The 17,217-nt window shown below is 40.5% G+C and overlaps 1 protein-coding gene across 1 annotated transcript; it reads left to right on the top strand.

The window, feature by feature from the left end:
• The first annotated feature begins 599 nt into the window (after positions 1-599).
• Positions 600-15,245, top strand: ATP6V1D (ATPase H+ transporting V1 subunit D). Its single transcript, XM_063117566.1, has 9 exons — positions 600-752; positions 5,911-6,028; positions 6,169-6,248; positions 7,120-7,187; positions 8,465-8,509; positions 9,032-9,135; positions 10,993-11,059; positions 12,663-12,741; positions 14,552-15,245. Exons 1-9 carry the CDS (start codon positions 712-714, stop codon positions 14,694-14,696), a joined length of 747 nt encoding a protein of 248 aa, XP_062973636.1. The 5' UTR covers positions 600-711; the 3' UTR covers positions 14,697-15,245.
• Positions 15,246-17,217: the final 1,972 nt, after the last annotated feature.

Raw genomic sequence — 17,217 nt, 5'->3', positions numbered from 1 at the left:
CGAAAATAAAGCTATCAATATCATTCGGCCTTTGTAGAAATCTATGGTGCAACCACACTTGGAATATTGTGTACAATTTTGGTCACTGCTCCTAAAAATGGATGTTGTGGAATTGGAAAAAGTGCAGAAAAAGAAAATGATCAAGGGAGTGGGAACTTTAGCTTACAAAAAAAGCGAGAAAGGAAAGAAATGATATTTACAAAATTATGCGTGGTGGGGAGAGAGTGGATAGGGAGACATTTTCTCCCCCCTCATAATACTCAGGGTCATCCCATGAACCTGATTGGTAGAGGAGATTCAGGGTAGCTAAAAGGAAGTACTTCTTTACAGAGCCATACAACCCGCTAGACACTCTGCAGGCATACCTAATTTAGAGTCAGTGCGCTTTCTAATCCGTCTCCCCTTGGTTTTACGGTGTTCAGAATTGTCATTGTATATTTAATATCTATGGTTTCAGCTCTATGTGTTGTCGACGGGTACAAGCACGTGACTTCCGTTACGTAGGGAGGCAAGTATAGCGCAAACGGCAAAGGGCGGGTCTTTGGCGAGGCTGCGCCTTCCCTTTCGCCCGGCGTCGAGTTGTGGAAGCGGAACAGGAGGCCTCGCTGCCCTTGGTAACCAAGCGGAGTCACGTGACGGAGCCGAGAGCCCAGCTGAAGGAAGGAGCGCTCGGCTTTTCTGCGGTGATCTGCCTCGACCGTTCTCGGCAGGATGTCGGGCAAGGACAGGATCGAGGTCTTCCCTTCGCGGATGTGAGTCCCACTTTCCTTCTAGTCCCTCCGGCCTGCTTCTTTTACGGGGCTGCTTGAGTGAGGATGGGCCAGGCTGTCTTCTGCCCCGTTCCCCACAAGATGACACTGAGCGCTGGCGGTGGGTGGGTGGGTAGGTGGGTTTACCCTCAATTCAACCTACCTCGGAATAGTTACCCCGATCACCCTTTTGCCACTCTCTCACACATACAATCACGATGTGGCAAAAATATGCATTTTTTCATTCTGTCAAGGCAGGCTAATTTGGAAAGTGGGGTTGTAATCTGTATTCAGTGATGCCAGAAACGCAATGAATGATAGTTATTCTAGATTACTTAATTTGGGATTAAATAATGTGTGTCAAATTCTGTACCCTGTACACCACATATTGTTGTTGTAATCCTAGTGCAGTCACTGGTGCATTGGTTGACTTCGGGTAAATCTTTCAGCTTTTGCTTGATATCTGCATAATTGGCAGTAGTGATCTATATCTCAAGTGCTAAGGGAAAAGTGATTGACATATGGAAATTTATCATTTGAGGCTCCATCCCCCCCTCCCTTCAGACAAGCCAGACCTAGAGGTTTAAGAAAATGGGGAAGTGAAAATCAAGTTATTGCCAGGTCAGAACAGCAAGTGTTTTGTCATGTAGTCAGATGTCTTTGACAGTTATGGAACAGGGTTGTCACTGTATCTGAATGCTCAGAATGTGTCATAGCATGGCCATTGGATAAATATTTTAATACATTTTTTACTGGAGAGATTGATCCTATGCAGAATTGGGTGTGCATAGTGCTATTCATTTCATTTGGTTTAGGATGTGCCTAACTGTTAAGAACCATTAGAGTATTTACTCCAACCCCTTCTGTACACTAAGAGTTCAATCCAGTGAATATTTGCTCAGAAATAACTTCCATTAAGATCAATGAAACTTACTCCTAGGTAAGTGTGTATAGGTTTGCAATCTAAGTGTTGCTAAATTATGCTGGAAAATATTGAATATAAGAAACAGGACCCTTGCTTACTGTAATCAGACAGGCTGCTATTATTAGCTTTGGTCCTTTGGAAGACTTACATGCACACACAGCCTTGTTGAATGTGACATGTTCACTCAGTGATAGTATTTGATAATCTACAAAAATTAGAACAACTACAGTCAGAGACATTTTAATGTTCCTATATTGAGGCTGAACTTGCTAATATTAATGTACATGTAACACCATTGGATCACAATTGGAACCTTGACCTTTCAAGTATACTATAATCTGTTTTCTAACTATCTGTCCAGTAAACCTTACATTTCTAAATAATGGTGTTTCATCATGACTTAACAAAAGAGCAACAGATCTTTCTCAAGGTGATTTCCTCCTACCTTTTAAGATAATCTTTAATAGGAAACTTTAATATTGAGTACTCTCCTAAATGTGACTTGCTTTGGTCAGGAGAAAGAGAAATTAAACTAGTCAGCTAAGATTAAAAGAAAGTATTAAGGACTTTGGTTTTCATGCCTTGCAAAGAAGTAAGTGAACATACATGATCTGTTCTTACCCACTCTTGTTATAAGTACAGATTCCTGTTGGCATAAATACTGTGAGATCAGACATGCTTCCAGTAGGTTTGCTGAATCTGGTGTGACATTCTTGATAGTAAACAGAACCATGTTTAAATGTACACACACAGTTTTGCTGGACCTTGTTCCAGCTAGTAAAAGCGTGAGACTGAGATAGTAAAGTAGTGGTGCAAGCCAGTTAGTGCAAGAATATGAAAACCACACCTATGCCTTAAAAAAAAAGTTAGTCCTCTTCCTTAAGCTGATCTTCAGTTGAGGCCTTTCCTGTGATGCATTTTAACTCTTTTAAGAAGTTGACATGAAATCACATTCAGTATTTCAAGTGGCTGCTGTACAAGGTTAATTTATCCCTTAAGGCTACAGTTATTTTTCCTTGGAGATCCTTGGGGATTGTGGGTGGACACAAGACACTATGCTCATATGAGTCAGGCAAATGTGTAGCGTGGGTACAGACAATTGGTCACCACATGGCATTTACATGTTAACTCACAATCAGACAATTGCAAGCAAGCTGGAAGATGCTAGGTGAGCCAATGTTGTCTTCCTGCTATATAAGAATCAATATGGCTTCTGTAAAGATAAATTCTGTCTCACTGACCTTTTAGAATTCTTTGAAAATGTCAGTAAACATGTGGATGGGTGATCTGGTACACAGTATTTATTTGGACTTCCAGAAGACTTCTGACAAAGTCCCTCACCAAAGACTCCTGAAGAAACTTAGCAGTCATAGAATAAGAGAAGTCCTTCTACAGATTGCTAACCAGTTACTGAACACAAAGCAGAAAGTAGGAATAAATGGTAAATTTTCCTAATGGAGAAACATAAGCAGTCCCACAAGAATCTGTATTTGGGCCAATGCTTTTCAGTTTGTTCATAAATTATCTGGAATTTGGAATGAATAGTTAGCTGGACAGGTTTGCTGATGTCCCTAAATTATTTAGGGTGGTTAAACAAAAAGGAATTGCGAAGAGCTCTCCAAATTTGGAGAAGGGGCATCAACATGGCAAATATTACTGTAAACAAGTGTAAAGTCATGCACATTGGAGTAAAATATCCCAACTTCACATAGATGCTGATGGGATCTGAGCTAGCAGCGACTGACCAAGAAAAGGATCTTAGAGTTTTGGTGGACGGCTCAGTGGAAATGTCAACCCAGCCAACCCAGTGTGTGGCTGCTGTAAAAAAAGGCAAATTCCATGTTAGGCATAATTGGGAAAGGAATAAAAAAAATTTAAATGCCAAGATCATACTCTCCTTCTACAAATCTGTGGTACGACCACTTGTGGAATGCTATGTATAGTTCTGGTCACCACAGCTAAAAGAAAAATGATATTGTAGAGTTGGAAAAAGTAGAGACTAAAATGATCAAGGTGCTGGAGCCACTCCCGTACAATGAAAGGTTATAACAGCTGGGATTGTTTAGTTTAGAAAGAAAGTGAGTAAGGGGAGACATGTTAGGGGCATACAAAATCATGCATGGTGTGGAGAAAGTGGATGGGGAGACATTTCTCTCTCTCATAATACTAGAACCTGAGGTCATCCCATGAAGCTGATTGATAGGAGATTCAGGACAGCTAAAGGAATATAGCTTGTAGTTAAACTATGGAATTCACTTCTACAAGATGTAATGATGGCCACCAATTTAGATGGTTTTAAAAGGGGATTGGACACATTCATGGAGGATAAGGCTATTGATGGTTATTAGTCCTGATGCTACCTCTAGTATCAGAGGTAGGATGCCCATTATTATTATTATTATTATTATTATTATTATTATTATTATTTATATAGCACCAACAGTGTACTTGGTAATGTACAAAATATACAAATAAAACAGTGATACCCTGCCTAGAGGCTTACAATCTAAAATCACATTAAAACATATGAAGGGGGGAAGGGATTCACAAAGCAGAAATAAGAGAATAACCATAGTAATAAGAACAGTAGATCAAGCTAAAATACCCAAAGCTATTGAAAACAAATTTGTTTTCAAACGCGTTTTAAAATCTACAATGGAACTCGTGGTACGTAGTTGCTCTGGAAGAGCATTCCAAGCAAACGGGGCAGCCAGAGAGAATGGGCGAAGCCGGGCAAGAGAGATAGAAAGAGAGATGCCCATGTACATCAGTTGTCGGGGAATATGGGCAGGAGTGTGCTATTGCACTCATGTCTGTTTGTGGGTTTTCCATGGGCAGCTAGTTGGCCACAGTGAGAACAGAATGCTGGACTATATGGACTCTTGGTTTGATCCAGCAAGGCTCTTCTTATGTTCTTATGATTGGGAAAGTATGGTAGCAAAAACACATTGTTCACCTTATTGGACAATATCCAATACAACACAAGTACTACTGTAAATTTTGTTACGTTCGTGTAAGATAGCACAACAACAATAGTGTTAGCCAATGTGATGGGATTCCTTGGAAAACCTGGCACAATAACTAATGCTATTGGCATTGTGCTAGACTGCAGCGGTTCTCAACCTGTGGGTCGGGACCCCTTTGGGGGTCGAATGACCCTTTCACAGGGGTCGCCTAAGACCATCGGAAAACAGATATTTCCGATGGTCTTAGAAAACTGTATTGACTGAACTATGTCATGTATCATCTTTTGTATTATTAAAGCTATTGTTATGTATTATTTTCATTAGCAAACCATCCCATGACAATGGATCGTGTAGAGAAGAACGAAAATAATTTTATGGCTGGGGGTCACCACAACATGAGGAACTGTATTAAAGGGTCGCGGCATTAGGAAGGTTGAGAACCAATGTGCTAGAGGTTCCTTATGCTAGGACAACATAATTTATGTTATTGCTCATATCACATGAGTAGTTACAGTTCACACGTAATGGTGGAAAATCATGGATTAATTTACCCATAAATAACCTACAATTAGTAGTTAGGTTAACTGTGGGTTCACTTGTCACGTAGCAACCCCCAATTGGGGTTGAATATTCAACATATGCACAGTGGCATATTGTGGGATAATTAACACACAATTTGCTGCTATTACATGCAATCCAAACTACTGTGTACCATATATGATGGGGTAAACCAGTTCTGAAGTCCTCCCATCAACATTTCTGAATCCTGTAGGAGCTTCTCCATAAAAATAGTTTATCATCTTTGCTTATTTGCCATTGGGCTTACTCTCTTGTAAGTGTGTTTAGGATTGCAAGCTAAAGCTATAATCTTACGTACCCAGAAACAAACTTCACTGAACACAGTGGGGCTTACATCAGAACAGACAAGTTTAGGGTTGTGCTGTCAGTCATGTATCCAGTGGGAGCAATCCTATGGCCCCTAGATAAAGTTTGGAGAGCCATAGGATAGTTTGGATTCCTGGCTCCCTCCTCCCCTCACAGCCAGAGCAGAGAGAACTGTGCCGGCTGCCTCTCTGAGCTGACAAAAGGGACCTTGGAGAAGAGGGAAAGGGACATGCTGGTGGGCTGGGATGTAAGGGAACTGAGGGGGGGCTGGTTTACGCTGTATTTCTAGGCCTTGCCAGCCTCTGTGGAGCCCCAGCTAGACGGCTGAAAAAGAAGACTGTGTCTTGTTTTTAGGACTGTGTCTAACCCTTTTTGATTTTGGCAGGGCTCAGACCATCATGAAAGCCCGTTTGAAAGGAGCCCAGACAGGTCGCAACCTGTTGAAGAAAAAATCTGATGCACTGACTTTGCGATTCCGGCAGATTCTAAAAAAAATTATTGAGGTAGGGGGTGTTTAATGCTTGAATTTTGGACTTCATTTTTAAAAAAGAAAAAGCCCACATGAGAATTAATTCCTGTTAAAAGTTGTAGCCTCTATGTTGGTTCAAAAAGTTGTAGCCTTTTTTTGGGGTTGTATTTGCAGACAAAGATGTTGATGGGTGAGGTGATGAGAGAAGCTGCTTTTTCACTTGCTGAGGCAAAGTTCACAGCTGGAGACTTCAGGTAAGGCTCACAACTTGGGGTGTGGTTGAGGGCCGTCATGTGATACATTTGGCCTTTCTTTCCCAGGAAATGAATTAATGGCCATCTTTCTGTTTGTTGAGGTATTTGTGGGGTAGGAGGAATTCTGTAGCAGACCCCCTATAAGAAGAAAAAGGCGGCAAACCCATAGGAAATAAAATATATTTCAAAGGGGCCTGCAGAGATAATTGGGAGAAGAAAAAAATCATGGGGGAATAGAGTAAAATTTGAGTATCAAAATGTCAGCTATCGTAAGAGGCAGGCAAGCAAGTTTTTGTGGCTTTATGTTATACAGGGAGCCAATGATTACTCTTGAACTAATATACAGTGAGCCAGTCACAGTGTATCAGAGCACATTCCGAAAATCTGAAATCAGCATGGCTTGATATTGTCATTAATTTGAATGTTATTAAAAGCCAGAAATAAGCATCGCTGGGGCTTCAGAAAAGCTATAGAAAAACTATGCATCTCTAAAATTTAACTGCCTATTTTACAGGTATAAATAATCTCAACTATCACACATAGATAAGGAAAGTGACACTGCATCTTTAAATGCTTCAAGAACTTGAACCATCAGTTCAAGCGTGTGAACCACCAGAACCATCCTTCATAGGTTATTAAGATATTGTGTCTTATATGCACTTTTATGAGAGTAAGCCTCATAACTGGGACTAACTTCTGATTGTGTAACATGTGCTAGAGCTAGGTTTTTAAAATGGTGTGCTTGTCTGTTTCTTGTAAAATAAATATGATAACCTCCAGAAAACTAAGCAAATTGATTGTCAGTTGTTTCCACAGATCATTGAGAAATGCATATAATATTTTCAAAATGAAAGGTCTTTTGTTTCTGCAGTACTACTGTGATTCAGAATGTGAATAAAGCTCAGGTCAAGATCAGAGCCAAGAAAGACAATGTAGCAGGTGAGATCCGGGGTCCCCAACTTTTCTGAGCCCATGGGCCCATTTGGAATTATAAGCAAGTGTCATGGGCATTGTCATAAAATCAAGCTGTGGCAGGGAGGGTGTGAACAATCACAATATTAACTTCTGCAACTCATTGTACATAAGGTGAACTAGTGAGACTCAAAGATAAGTAACTTGCCTAAGATCCTGAGTACAAGGCAGAGGTGGGGTCTGAGCCCCAAAACACAAAGCCACTCCTTTGAACTCAGAGTTTTCTGTTCCAACAAAACAACCGTTCTGCAAAAGGCAAACCAATCCATTTCCCCAAATCACTTCTAAAAAAATTCCTCTAAAATTAATACATTACCTGTACATACATGCTCACCTTTTTCACTCCCAGAATTATCATTCAAACAGGACTTGGCTCTTATTTTTCCCCCTTCCCCAGGCTCTTCCTTACCCCATCCCTTACCTACCTTTCCTATTTCCAAGGCACAGCGACTTGCTTACTGTCTCCTCCATGAGAAGAGTTTTAATTGGACACTGCCAGCGAAGAATGAGAACAATTCTGATTGGTCTCTTTCTTCTCTCTGCTACTAAAGTCTAATTAGAACTCTTCTCTCTTTTCACTCCTCTCCTCTTTCCTGACTCTGTTGGCCATTCAGAATGATAGGCGGACCTGAGCATGCACCGTGGGGGAGAGTGAAGATAAACTGGGGCTCAGCAGCCATTGTAATTCGTATAATCAGGTAGTGAGGGAAGCAGAGAGCCTGGCAGGCATTGGTAGGTCTCTGTGGCCACACTGCTGCTTGCAGGCACTGTGCTGAGGATTCCTGTTCTAGATAATCGTAATATGACTATATAATAGGTTTATATAAATCCTTGGAAAACTTGATACATTTCATAATAGGAACATGTATTTGTTTTTGCAAATATTTTGGGCTGTTTGTGGAATTAGTTTTCTGAATGCAGTGAACACATCTGAGACACAGTGCCCCAGTTCAGATGTAATATTCCTGAATCAACAAACTGGTTGAGAAAACAAGTGACAAGCTCAAGTGCTCCCTTTAGAGGAGATTTCCTGGTTTGTTAACGCCATGGTGTCATGTGACATTTGAACCAGGAAACTGTGGTTTAAACACTCCTTACAAAGCAGGATCATTCCCTGGGTCAAAAGAGTATCAATTTCAGCACCCAAAGGATATAGTCAGTACACATAATAGAGAACTAGACGGAGGCTGGAATGGAAATTGGGAAATGTATTATTTGCACAACTTATTGTGTGCCTTTTACAGGTGTGACTCTGCCAGTTTTTGAACATTACCAAGAAGGAGGAGATAGTAAGTAAGAGTAACTTTTTTCTTTCTTTCTGAAGAAGGCTTTTGTGTGAGCTGAGCTTCAATAAGCTATGTTTAATTGAAAGCCCTGGAAACCATATTCTTCTGGCATAGCTGAATGATTTAACAGACAACGTGAGGTCTTGTACAGCTAAAGGACTGTCCATTTTTATCTGATGAGGTTGTTTTCAGGTGCTGGAGGAGAGGTGAACATATGAAAGTATATAGACAATACCCAAGACTTCCCCACCATCCCTTGAACATTTGATTCCCTTTTAGATGCAATTCTAATTTGGGGGAATTAATGGAAGTCTCGCTGTTTACTTTAGTAGGGTCAGCATCATACTCTTTATAACTATTTGTATTTTCCACACTAGAACTGGAAACTGAGATGTGTGGTTTGGCATCTCTCATGCTTGGAACTCTCCTCCCGTCTGTAATGTCCTCTGGTGATGTATTTTTGTGTTTGAAAGTTGATTTTTCTTCTTGATGAGTCCACTAACTGTATTGGATGACTTCTTTCAGGTTATGAGCTGACTGGTTTAGCCAGAGGTGGGGAACAGCTGGCCAAACTGAAAAGGAACTATGCTAAAGCAGTAGAATTGCTTGTAGAACTGGCCTCCCTTCAGGTAGGTAGAGGAAGAAAATGGTCAAAAGGATGTTTGGTATTAATTAATTAAAGAATGTTTGGTATTAATTAATGAAATATTTCTAGACCACTTTTCAGGGCAGGACTCCTCCTTAGGCAGTATGACTGTGTTATAGGGCAATGCATCAGCTAAAGGAGTGTAGCACTGTACATAGTACAAACCTTTTTTTAAAAAAAAAATCTTAGTACTTAGTGATCCTGTTCAGACAACATGCTAAGCCATGGTGGTTAAGCATTTTGAGCTAAACATTATGGCCTAGTGTGTTATGTGAACCATTCCTAACCATGGTAACTACATAACCACGGTTTAAACAAGCTCACTAACCATTTGCTGGAAAGGGGTTACCAGCCTAGCCATGGCTTAGTGTGTCGTCTGAACAGGCCCAGTGAGGTACTTTAGTATCTGTTCCATCTCTGACACATTAAACTGCAGTTATTCTGGAAAAGAGAAGAGGAGCTGTGTGCTGTGTTCCAACCAGGTGACTGGGTTGTGTGGAGGATTAGTGGCAGTGGTACTGCAGCAGGTGTACGTAAGTAGTGTTAGGTTAAAGGGAAAATAGATGGCCAAACACTGATTAATTGACAATTGCAGAAACACCACCTTGTTGTATTATGAATCTACTGTAGTCTAACTTCCTTTGGAAGGAGCTCATAACTGTCTTGTAAACTTGTATCTATCTGCCAGCTGGTACAACATTTATGTGCATAGATTCATGTTGTATAACTCCTTCCTCAGGCCATTGTAACTGTATAGCCATTATGGTACCTTCCAAATGTTTTGGACTACAGCTCCCAGACTCTTTGGCCATTGGCTGTGACTTATTTACTTTTTATTTATTTATTAAAACATTTATATCCCGCCCTATATAACAAGGATCTCAGGGCAGCACACAGATAAAATCATACAGATAAAATTGAACAATAAATATATAATTTTAAAACAAATTAAACCATTAATATGCTAAAACCAGTATGAAATTTTAAAACAGTAAAATCCAATTAAAACAAGACAGTGTGCAGACTGGTGGATTTAGCCATCAAAGGCTTTGTTAAAAAGCCATATCTTAACCTGGCAGCGAAGTGAAGCCAGTGCCGGCACCACTTGGGCCTCCAATGGGAGGGCATTCCACAGCTGGGGTGCCACAACAGAGAAAGCCCTCTCCAATGTCCCACCATAGCGTATATCTTGCGTTGGTGGGGCACGGAGAAGGGCTCCTCCGGCAGATCTCAAGTCTTGGGCAGGCAGACTTATGAGAACTGTAGTCCAAAACATCTGGAGGACACCAGGTTACCCTTGGTATAAGCTATTGGTGTTTCCAAGCTGGTGTCATCCAGATGTTTTGGACCAACTCCCAATAGCCCCAGCCTGTTTGGTCTGGCATTCTGAGCACTGTAGTCCAAAACATTTGGCAGTTACGAAGTTAGGAAAGACTGGCCTCTAGGATCCTCTTACCTGTACCAGAGTTAGACAAATTCCACTCCCTGCCTCCAACCCCATTCTAACTTGAATTTGCAAGTCAGGACTTCGAGTGGCTGCTCTGTGTCCTGCCATCCTCTATACCAATCTGGTGCAGAAACTGCTGTGTCAGTCAGCGTGGCAGACTGGGCTGCCAGTAAATGTTCTCTTTAGGGAAGTTTGTATGCAAAATGGCTGGTGAGTAACCACACCACCATCATGCCAATTCAGTTTGTGATCTGTCTTCATAATGACAGCCCCAGATATTTATGCAAATATGCCTTTGCTTAGGGTTGAGTTTCCAAGAGCCAACCTGCCATGCCTCTTTGGCAAAAATACTTCATTTTGTACTCCATTTTTTTTTTTTTTTGCTTTTTATAGACTTCATTTGTTACACTGGATGAAGCTATCAAGATAACAAACAGGCGTGTGAATGCTATTGAACATGGTAAGTGAAAGAAGCTAGTACTTTGGTGCTGTTGAGCATAAATAGGCAATGTTATGTAGCTTTTGTCAATACAGAAAGCTGTGGGATATTTCTCTGCTTGCTGTAGAATCTGCATCTGCCCACCCTATATCTTGTAACAGATCGTGCTGCATTTGCACCACATTATTCAGAGTTACAGTGATGGAGAGGATTTTCAAGAGTCCATTTCATACCACCATCTTGGAGGAGGATAGGAATCCAGACGAACTCTCCCTGACACAAGCTTTTTTCTATACCACTACAGGACATGATACAATCCCGTGTTACATTCCAACAATGACCCAGAAACCTCTATTTTTTGAGCAGGGTATCTCAGATTGGACAATTGAGCAATGCTTCATGGCCCATTTTCCAGTACTTTCTCTCTCTCCATAGATAATGTGGCAAAACTAAACCCCCAATCTCAAATGTCCTATTGGTTTAGATCAGAGGTGGGCAACTTTGGGAGGCCCCGGGACCACTTTCTATCTCCCAGACTTCTCCCCATGAGCCGCAATCCTGCTGCTGCTTTGCTGTGTGGTGTGGTGGGAAACCTGCATGCACTCCTGCTGCTGCTTTGCTGTCAAATTTTGGCAGCAAACCACAACAGAAGCATAAAAGGACAAACTTGGCTTGTTTTCAAGATAAATATAGCCCCTTTAAACCTGTGTCAAAATCTAACAGCAAATTGCTAGGGTTTTTTGTTTTTGTTTTGCTGCTGCACTGCCAAATTGCGATGGGGTGCTAGGGGCCACAGGGGAGGGTGAGGGGCTTCATCTTGCTGAACCCTGGTTTCAGTGATGCATTGGGCCAATTCTCATGACCATCATATGACCCTTGCCATTTCCTTACTTCAAGGGAAGTGGAAGGCTTGATACAGCTGACTTTGGTGAAATAGTTGCTTGGATATTGCTCTGTTGTCCTACCACATGAAGTTATCACAGCAAAACAACAACTTTCATTTATCTTGTTGAACGCTGGCCACTGATCTGGGCATTTTGTATAATTATCCAGCAACTGTTTTATTATGTAACATCTAAGTATTGCAGGGAGGCCACTATAGGCTGAGAGTTTCATTTTAGTACTGTGAAGTCCTTACATCTGTGTAAATATGTTTAAGAGCAAGGTGCCAGAGTCCCAGGATTTTATCAAAAATCTTTGCTTGTTCTTTAATGTATGTTGCCATTCAAAAATACAGGTTTTACCACAAGCTGTTGTGATGGCCACGAACGTGGACAGCGTTAAAAGAGGATTAGACAAATTTATGGAAGATAAGGCTACCAATGGCTACTGGTCATGATGGCTGTCTATTACGTCCAGTATCAGAGGCACTATCCTCTGAATACCAGTTGCTGTGGAACACAAGCAGGAGTACACTACTGCATTCATGTCCTGTTGTGGGCTTCACACACTCATCTGGTTGGCCAATGCGTGAACAGAATGCTGGACTAGATAGGTCTCTGGTTTGATCCAGCGTGGCTGTTCTTATGTGGTGTCTATTATTTGCCAGGAGATCTAGGTTTTTATATGGATGTCCTCATAGCATTTATATAATATCTGCTAGTAACATTTCACTTTTTCATAGTGATTATTCCCAGGATTGAACGTACCCTGTCTTATATCATAACTGAGTTGGATGAAAGAGAGCGAGAGGAATTCTACAGGTAAGTGACTTGGCAATCCAAAAATGGAGAATTTTGGGCAGAATCCAATGTTGTGCAAACAAACGAGGACTTTTAAGATGGGATGTTTTCCTCTACCCTCTAGCTCCCCCAAATCTGCTGCCCAAGGTCCCCCAACCTTCCGAGCAGATTTTGAGGGCAAGCGTTGGGTTGTAGGGTATCATCCCCCTCCCAGTTCCATTGGTGGAAGTGGTTCTATCAGTGGAACAACGTAATTGGATTTCACCCACTGAATCTGGAGAAATATTTGCTTTGCAGAAATTGATGCAAGACATGGAAGGTGCATTTAAAATCGTATGATACGTCATTCTAGTATTCTGGTTATTTAGGACATGAGAGTTGCTTCAGGTATTCACAGAAATCTATTATAGCAGAAAGGTAACTGGGTTCTAGGTTGGCTTGATAAGCACCAGTTTTTGTCTTTCAAAGAGCTGGTTCACATATGTTTGCATTTTTTGTTTAATTGAGCATCCCCAGGGACCATCATGTGGAGAAACACTAATGTGAACTGGGTTGCTTTATAATCCACCCAGAGTATGTTTGCTGTTGGGTAGATTAAAAATATAATAAAAAAATATAAATATGTGGGTATAGCAGCAGTAGCTGAGCCCAATTCCTGTGATTTCGTTTTTACTTCCTTTAGTCTTTGTGGTCTTGAGAATCACAGATAACTGCTGGAGGCTATATTGTCGTACAGCCTGATTCATATTAATGTTTCTCTACATGATCTTATATTGTGGGACAGTCAGGAGAGACTCAATGGAGAAGTAGCCAGCTTGCATCTGTGACTTGCTCCAAAGCTTCAAGTGAAGTGGTATATAAAACATAAGTAGGTGATACATGGCACATGTATGTTTTGGTGTAAAAAAAAATTGTACTATAGAAGCAGTAGTTTCTTAGTCACAACCATTTTTGGTTAATGGCTATTTGATTTTGACTGTTTTTAGCACAGTCTAGAATGTTGTGTGTGTTGATTACTGAACTTCTGTTTTATTGAAAGAAAAAATGTGCAAGAGTGGAGATCTGCTAAGGTTATTAAAACACAATTGATTTGATTCTAAAGCATTGGCAGAAAAGATGCAGAATTCTGTCAGATCTGTTGAACCAGCAGTGTCCTAGTAATAATGGTGTGAAGGATTGCTTGGCAAACGGAGCAGAGCTGATTTGGTTTACCATGTTCTTGGTTATTACTTGCAGAAGTGGAAAAAAGTTCAAGCCATTTTTAAATTAATAATAATAATGCCAAAGCACCAGCCAGTTAAGGCTACAAACAAGTCTAAAGGGGGCACTGAGATTGAAAGGTGGTGTGTGCTGTATGGAGTGCATGAGCACTTTTACACACCCTTTTGCATGCCCACCTCCAAAAATCATCAAAATAGTGGTGTATTTTCCACATGGACAAAATGTTGTGAAATAGTGGGGTTTCACAAATGTTTGTGAAACCCTAATTAGCACTAGGCTCCGCATTACTGTCAGTGTCTTATAATTGGAATAAGAGGAACAATACAGATTCACTGACCATTGTGGGTAGATGTAGCACCCACACATAGAGGGCTCCCTACGTGGTATAACAGTTGCTTCCTCCTCTTCCAGTCCCTCCCTTTTCTTGGAAGTTTATTCTTCTAGCCTTTCCCAAAAATGTGGTGATAGGGGTTTTTTGGGGGGAGGGGGAGGAGAAGGGGGGAATCCAGATAATGATCCTGCCACACTTCCTGTGTTAAAAAACAAATAAAAACTAAGTAATAAGACATTTTTCAGCATTAGCAGTAACTTGGATCACCTTGCTCTGCAGATTAAAAAAGATCCAAGAAAAGAAGAAGATACTGAAAGAGAAAAATGAAAAAGAACGAGAATTACGGAGGGCTGCTGGAGAGCAACAACGTGAACCAGTCAATTTGCTTGCAGAAGAAAAAGATGAGGATCTTCTCTTTGAATAACTACTTACATGTATAATATGTGACTGAGAGCAGTGAGTTTGAGATACAGAACTGGAAACATTGTGGTGCTTTTTTACGTTGTGGCTCTTCTTTTGGTGTATTAGCCTGAACTTTCTGCTTATGCTGCTTTTAACCCATGAATGTTTCTGTTGTTGAAAACAGCTAATGTGTGATAATGTTACAGCCTTGCAGCTGGAAAATTTCCAGTACTACCTTCCTTTCTCCATTTCATTCCTTCAGCGGAGAAGAACTGGAGCATTTGCTTCTGTTGTTCTCTGTTATATACTTAAGATTCCCCTTTATCCTTTTCTTGTATACTGCCAAATTCTTGTGAGCAAAAGTTAGTTTTAATCTTTGTGTTCGCAAGTGAAAGCAATCATAACTGTGCAAACTTATTAAATGAACAGGATTCTTATCAAAACTTGATTGAAAAGAACTGTAGCTGCATTTCGTTGGTTTTCCTTTCCTCAAAGAAACTACTTCCATGTTAAGTTGTATCTGTCAACTCATTTATGCTGTAAAGTCAGTAAAGGAATATGTCTAAACTCAGGTTTTGGTTTTTGTCAAAATTGTCCATTAAAACTTCAGTGAAAAGGAATGGGGAACAGTGGTCTGTACACAATTTGTTCCTGTATCTAAGCAACTATAATCAGCTCTGGAGTGGGCATTCCCATGTCAAATTCTCCCAGCCTCCATTATGACATCAAGTTCTGTTGAAGAGGTGGGGAAGGTCTCATTTGATTGCCACTTGCAGGAGCGTAGAGAAATGTATGTGCAGCATAGGGTAAGTTACCCTAAGTAATACAGGAATGTTGTTTAGGGTGGCACATCCCTGGTTGTGCAGAATATTCTGCTTTTGAACTTGTGACCAAAAACAGTAATCTCACTATACAGCAGGCAGTGCATCTACATGAGACCCCTATGCATTAGCACTTAGCAACACAACTGTTGGTATAATGTTCTCCTACAGTGCATTGTACCTATTTTCTTTCTCCCAGGTGTTAAAGTGCTTCTAGTTTTACTGAATTAGGAGTCTGGAAGTCCCCTGAGTAGTTCAGTCATCTTGACTGTGGTGTGTTAGTATAGCAGTTGAAAGATGACTGGATATGGATATTGTTTTGTGAAGGAAACATCACACAATTGTTCTACATATGTAACCAAATGTGCAACTGCTTCATTCTAACAGGTACTAGGTCAAGCACCCATTAAGTGAAATTATTGAGACAAATGGCTGGCATCAAGTTACTGGTTCATTTAGTGAACAGTTAGGCAATAATAGTAACTAAAACAGCAACCGACATTGATCTAGCTGAACTAGAACAATCCCAGGAGTGAGATAAATTGGCAATAATGATTAAACTGAAAGCTTGTGCTTTAAGCAGCATAAAACTTGTCACTACAGGTCTATTAGGCTTGCTGTGGGAATGGGCTGCTAGAGTTAAAATTATTTTGCCTCGCATCATCTTGCTCATCATGCTTCTTAATTAACTGTGTTCACCTATCGTTGACTAAAAAGAAGCAAGACACTGTAATTCTGAATGAATAGATGACAGTGGTATTACTTAAGGAAGGAAGGAACCCAAGAGGATACATAAAGAGAAAACAGTTTCAGTGCTTTTGTGTTAAAGGAAGACAAGATAAGGCTCCAGAGCTTGGGATTGTATCCAATGGGGTTTGTCCACCTGTGGTAGAATAGACTCCCACTCCTCAATAGCAGATTTGGGGCATGCAGTAGGGAGGGAGAGCTAGGAGAAATGCTACACTATGAGCAGAAGTCTGCTTGTGTGATGTTGGATATATGCCATACCCTAAATCTTCAGCTATGCTTCACCTAACTCTTGAATTTAAGTAGATAAATACTTTTTTGTCCTTATTGATTTTAACACTAACCATTTGTGTCTCAACCTCTTCCCTACTTTTTAAACTAAAAATGGTCATCTTACATGCAGCATTTTTAGTAAGGGTAGGGGGTAGTACTCGGTATCCCCTTTAACTTGACCACATGGCTTTGTTATGCAAGGTTGTGATTTAGGGTATCTATCCCAACTACCTTTAAATGAAAATACATTACGTGCTCATGTCCCAATATTTGAATTAGGCTTTCAAAATCACTAACACCTGAAAGTTTAGGAACCATTGTAGTAGGGCTATAAAATATAAAACATAGGAGGATTTTACATGCTTAGATGTTACTGGTTGTTCAGATAAAACCGCTTAAATGTGTATCATTGCAGAGGGGTGCTTTGTCTCCTCTTTGTCATGATGTTTTAAAAGCAATAGGACTGTGATACCAATCTTCCCTTGGCTAACATCCACCCTTAGTTTCTTCGATACCTTCTATTATGCTTGCTACATTACCGAGGTCAGCTACACTTTTTACACAAAAATAGTACTGAAGGGAAACACTACATGAGAGATTTGGGGCAGTGGCAGAGAGAAGAGAACTCCAAAGTGTGTTTGGAGGCGTTTAACATGAGTTGTGAGTTCAAAATAAGGTTTACACAGGACAAATAAAAATCCA

Source organism: Elgaria multicarinata, chromosome 2, assembly GCF_023053635.1.
Source record: "Elgaria multicarinata webbii isolate HBS135686 ecotype San Diego chromosome 2, rElgMul1.1.pri, whole genome shotgun sequence".
Taxonomy (NCBI): Eukaryota; Metazoa; Chordata; class Lepidosauria; order Squamata; family Anguidae; genus Elgaria; species Elgaria multicarinata.
Note: the sequence above shows the minus strand (reverse complement) of the source record. Positions and strands in the feature narration are given on the sequence as shown.

Bases quoted from the DNA above. Each gene is read 5' to 3' on its own strand.
- ATP6V1D (XM_063117566.1), top strand. From the start codon at position 712: ATGTCGGGCAAGGACAGGATCGAGGTCTTCCCTTCGCGGAT. The intron at 6,029-6,168 runs GTAGGGGGTGTT...TTGTATTTGCAG, and splicing joins TTCTAAAAAAAATTATTGAG to ACAAAGATGTTGATGGGTGA. The intron at 8,510-9,031 runs GTAAGTAAGAGT...GACTTCTTTCAG, and splicing joins TTACCAAGAAGGAGGAGATA to GTTATGAGCTGACTGGTTTA.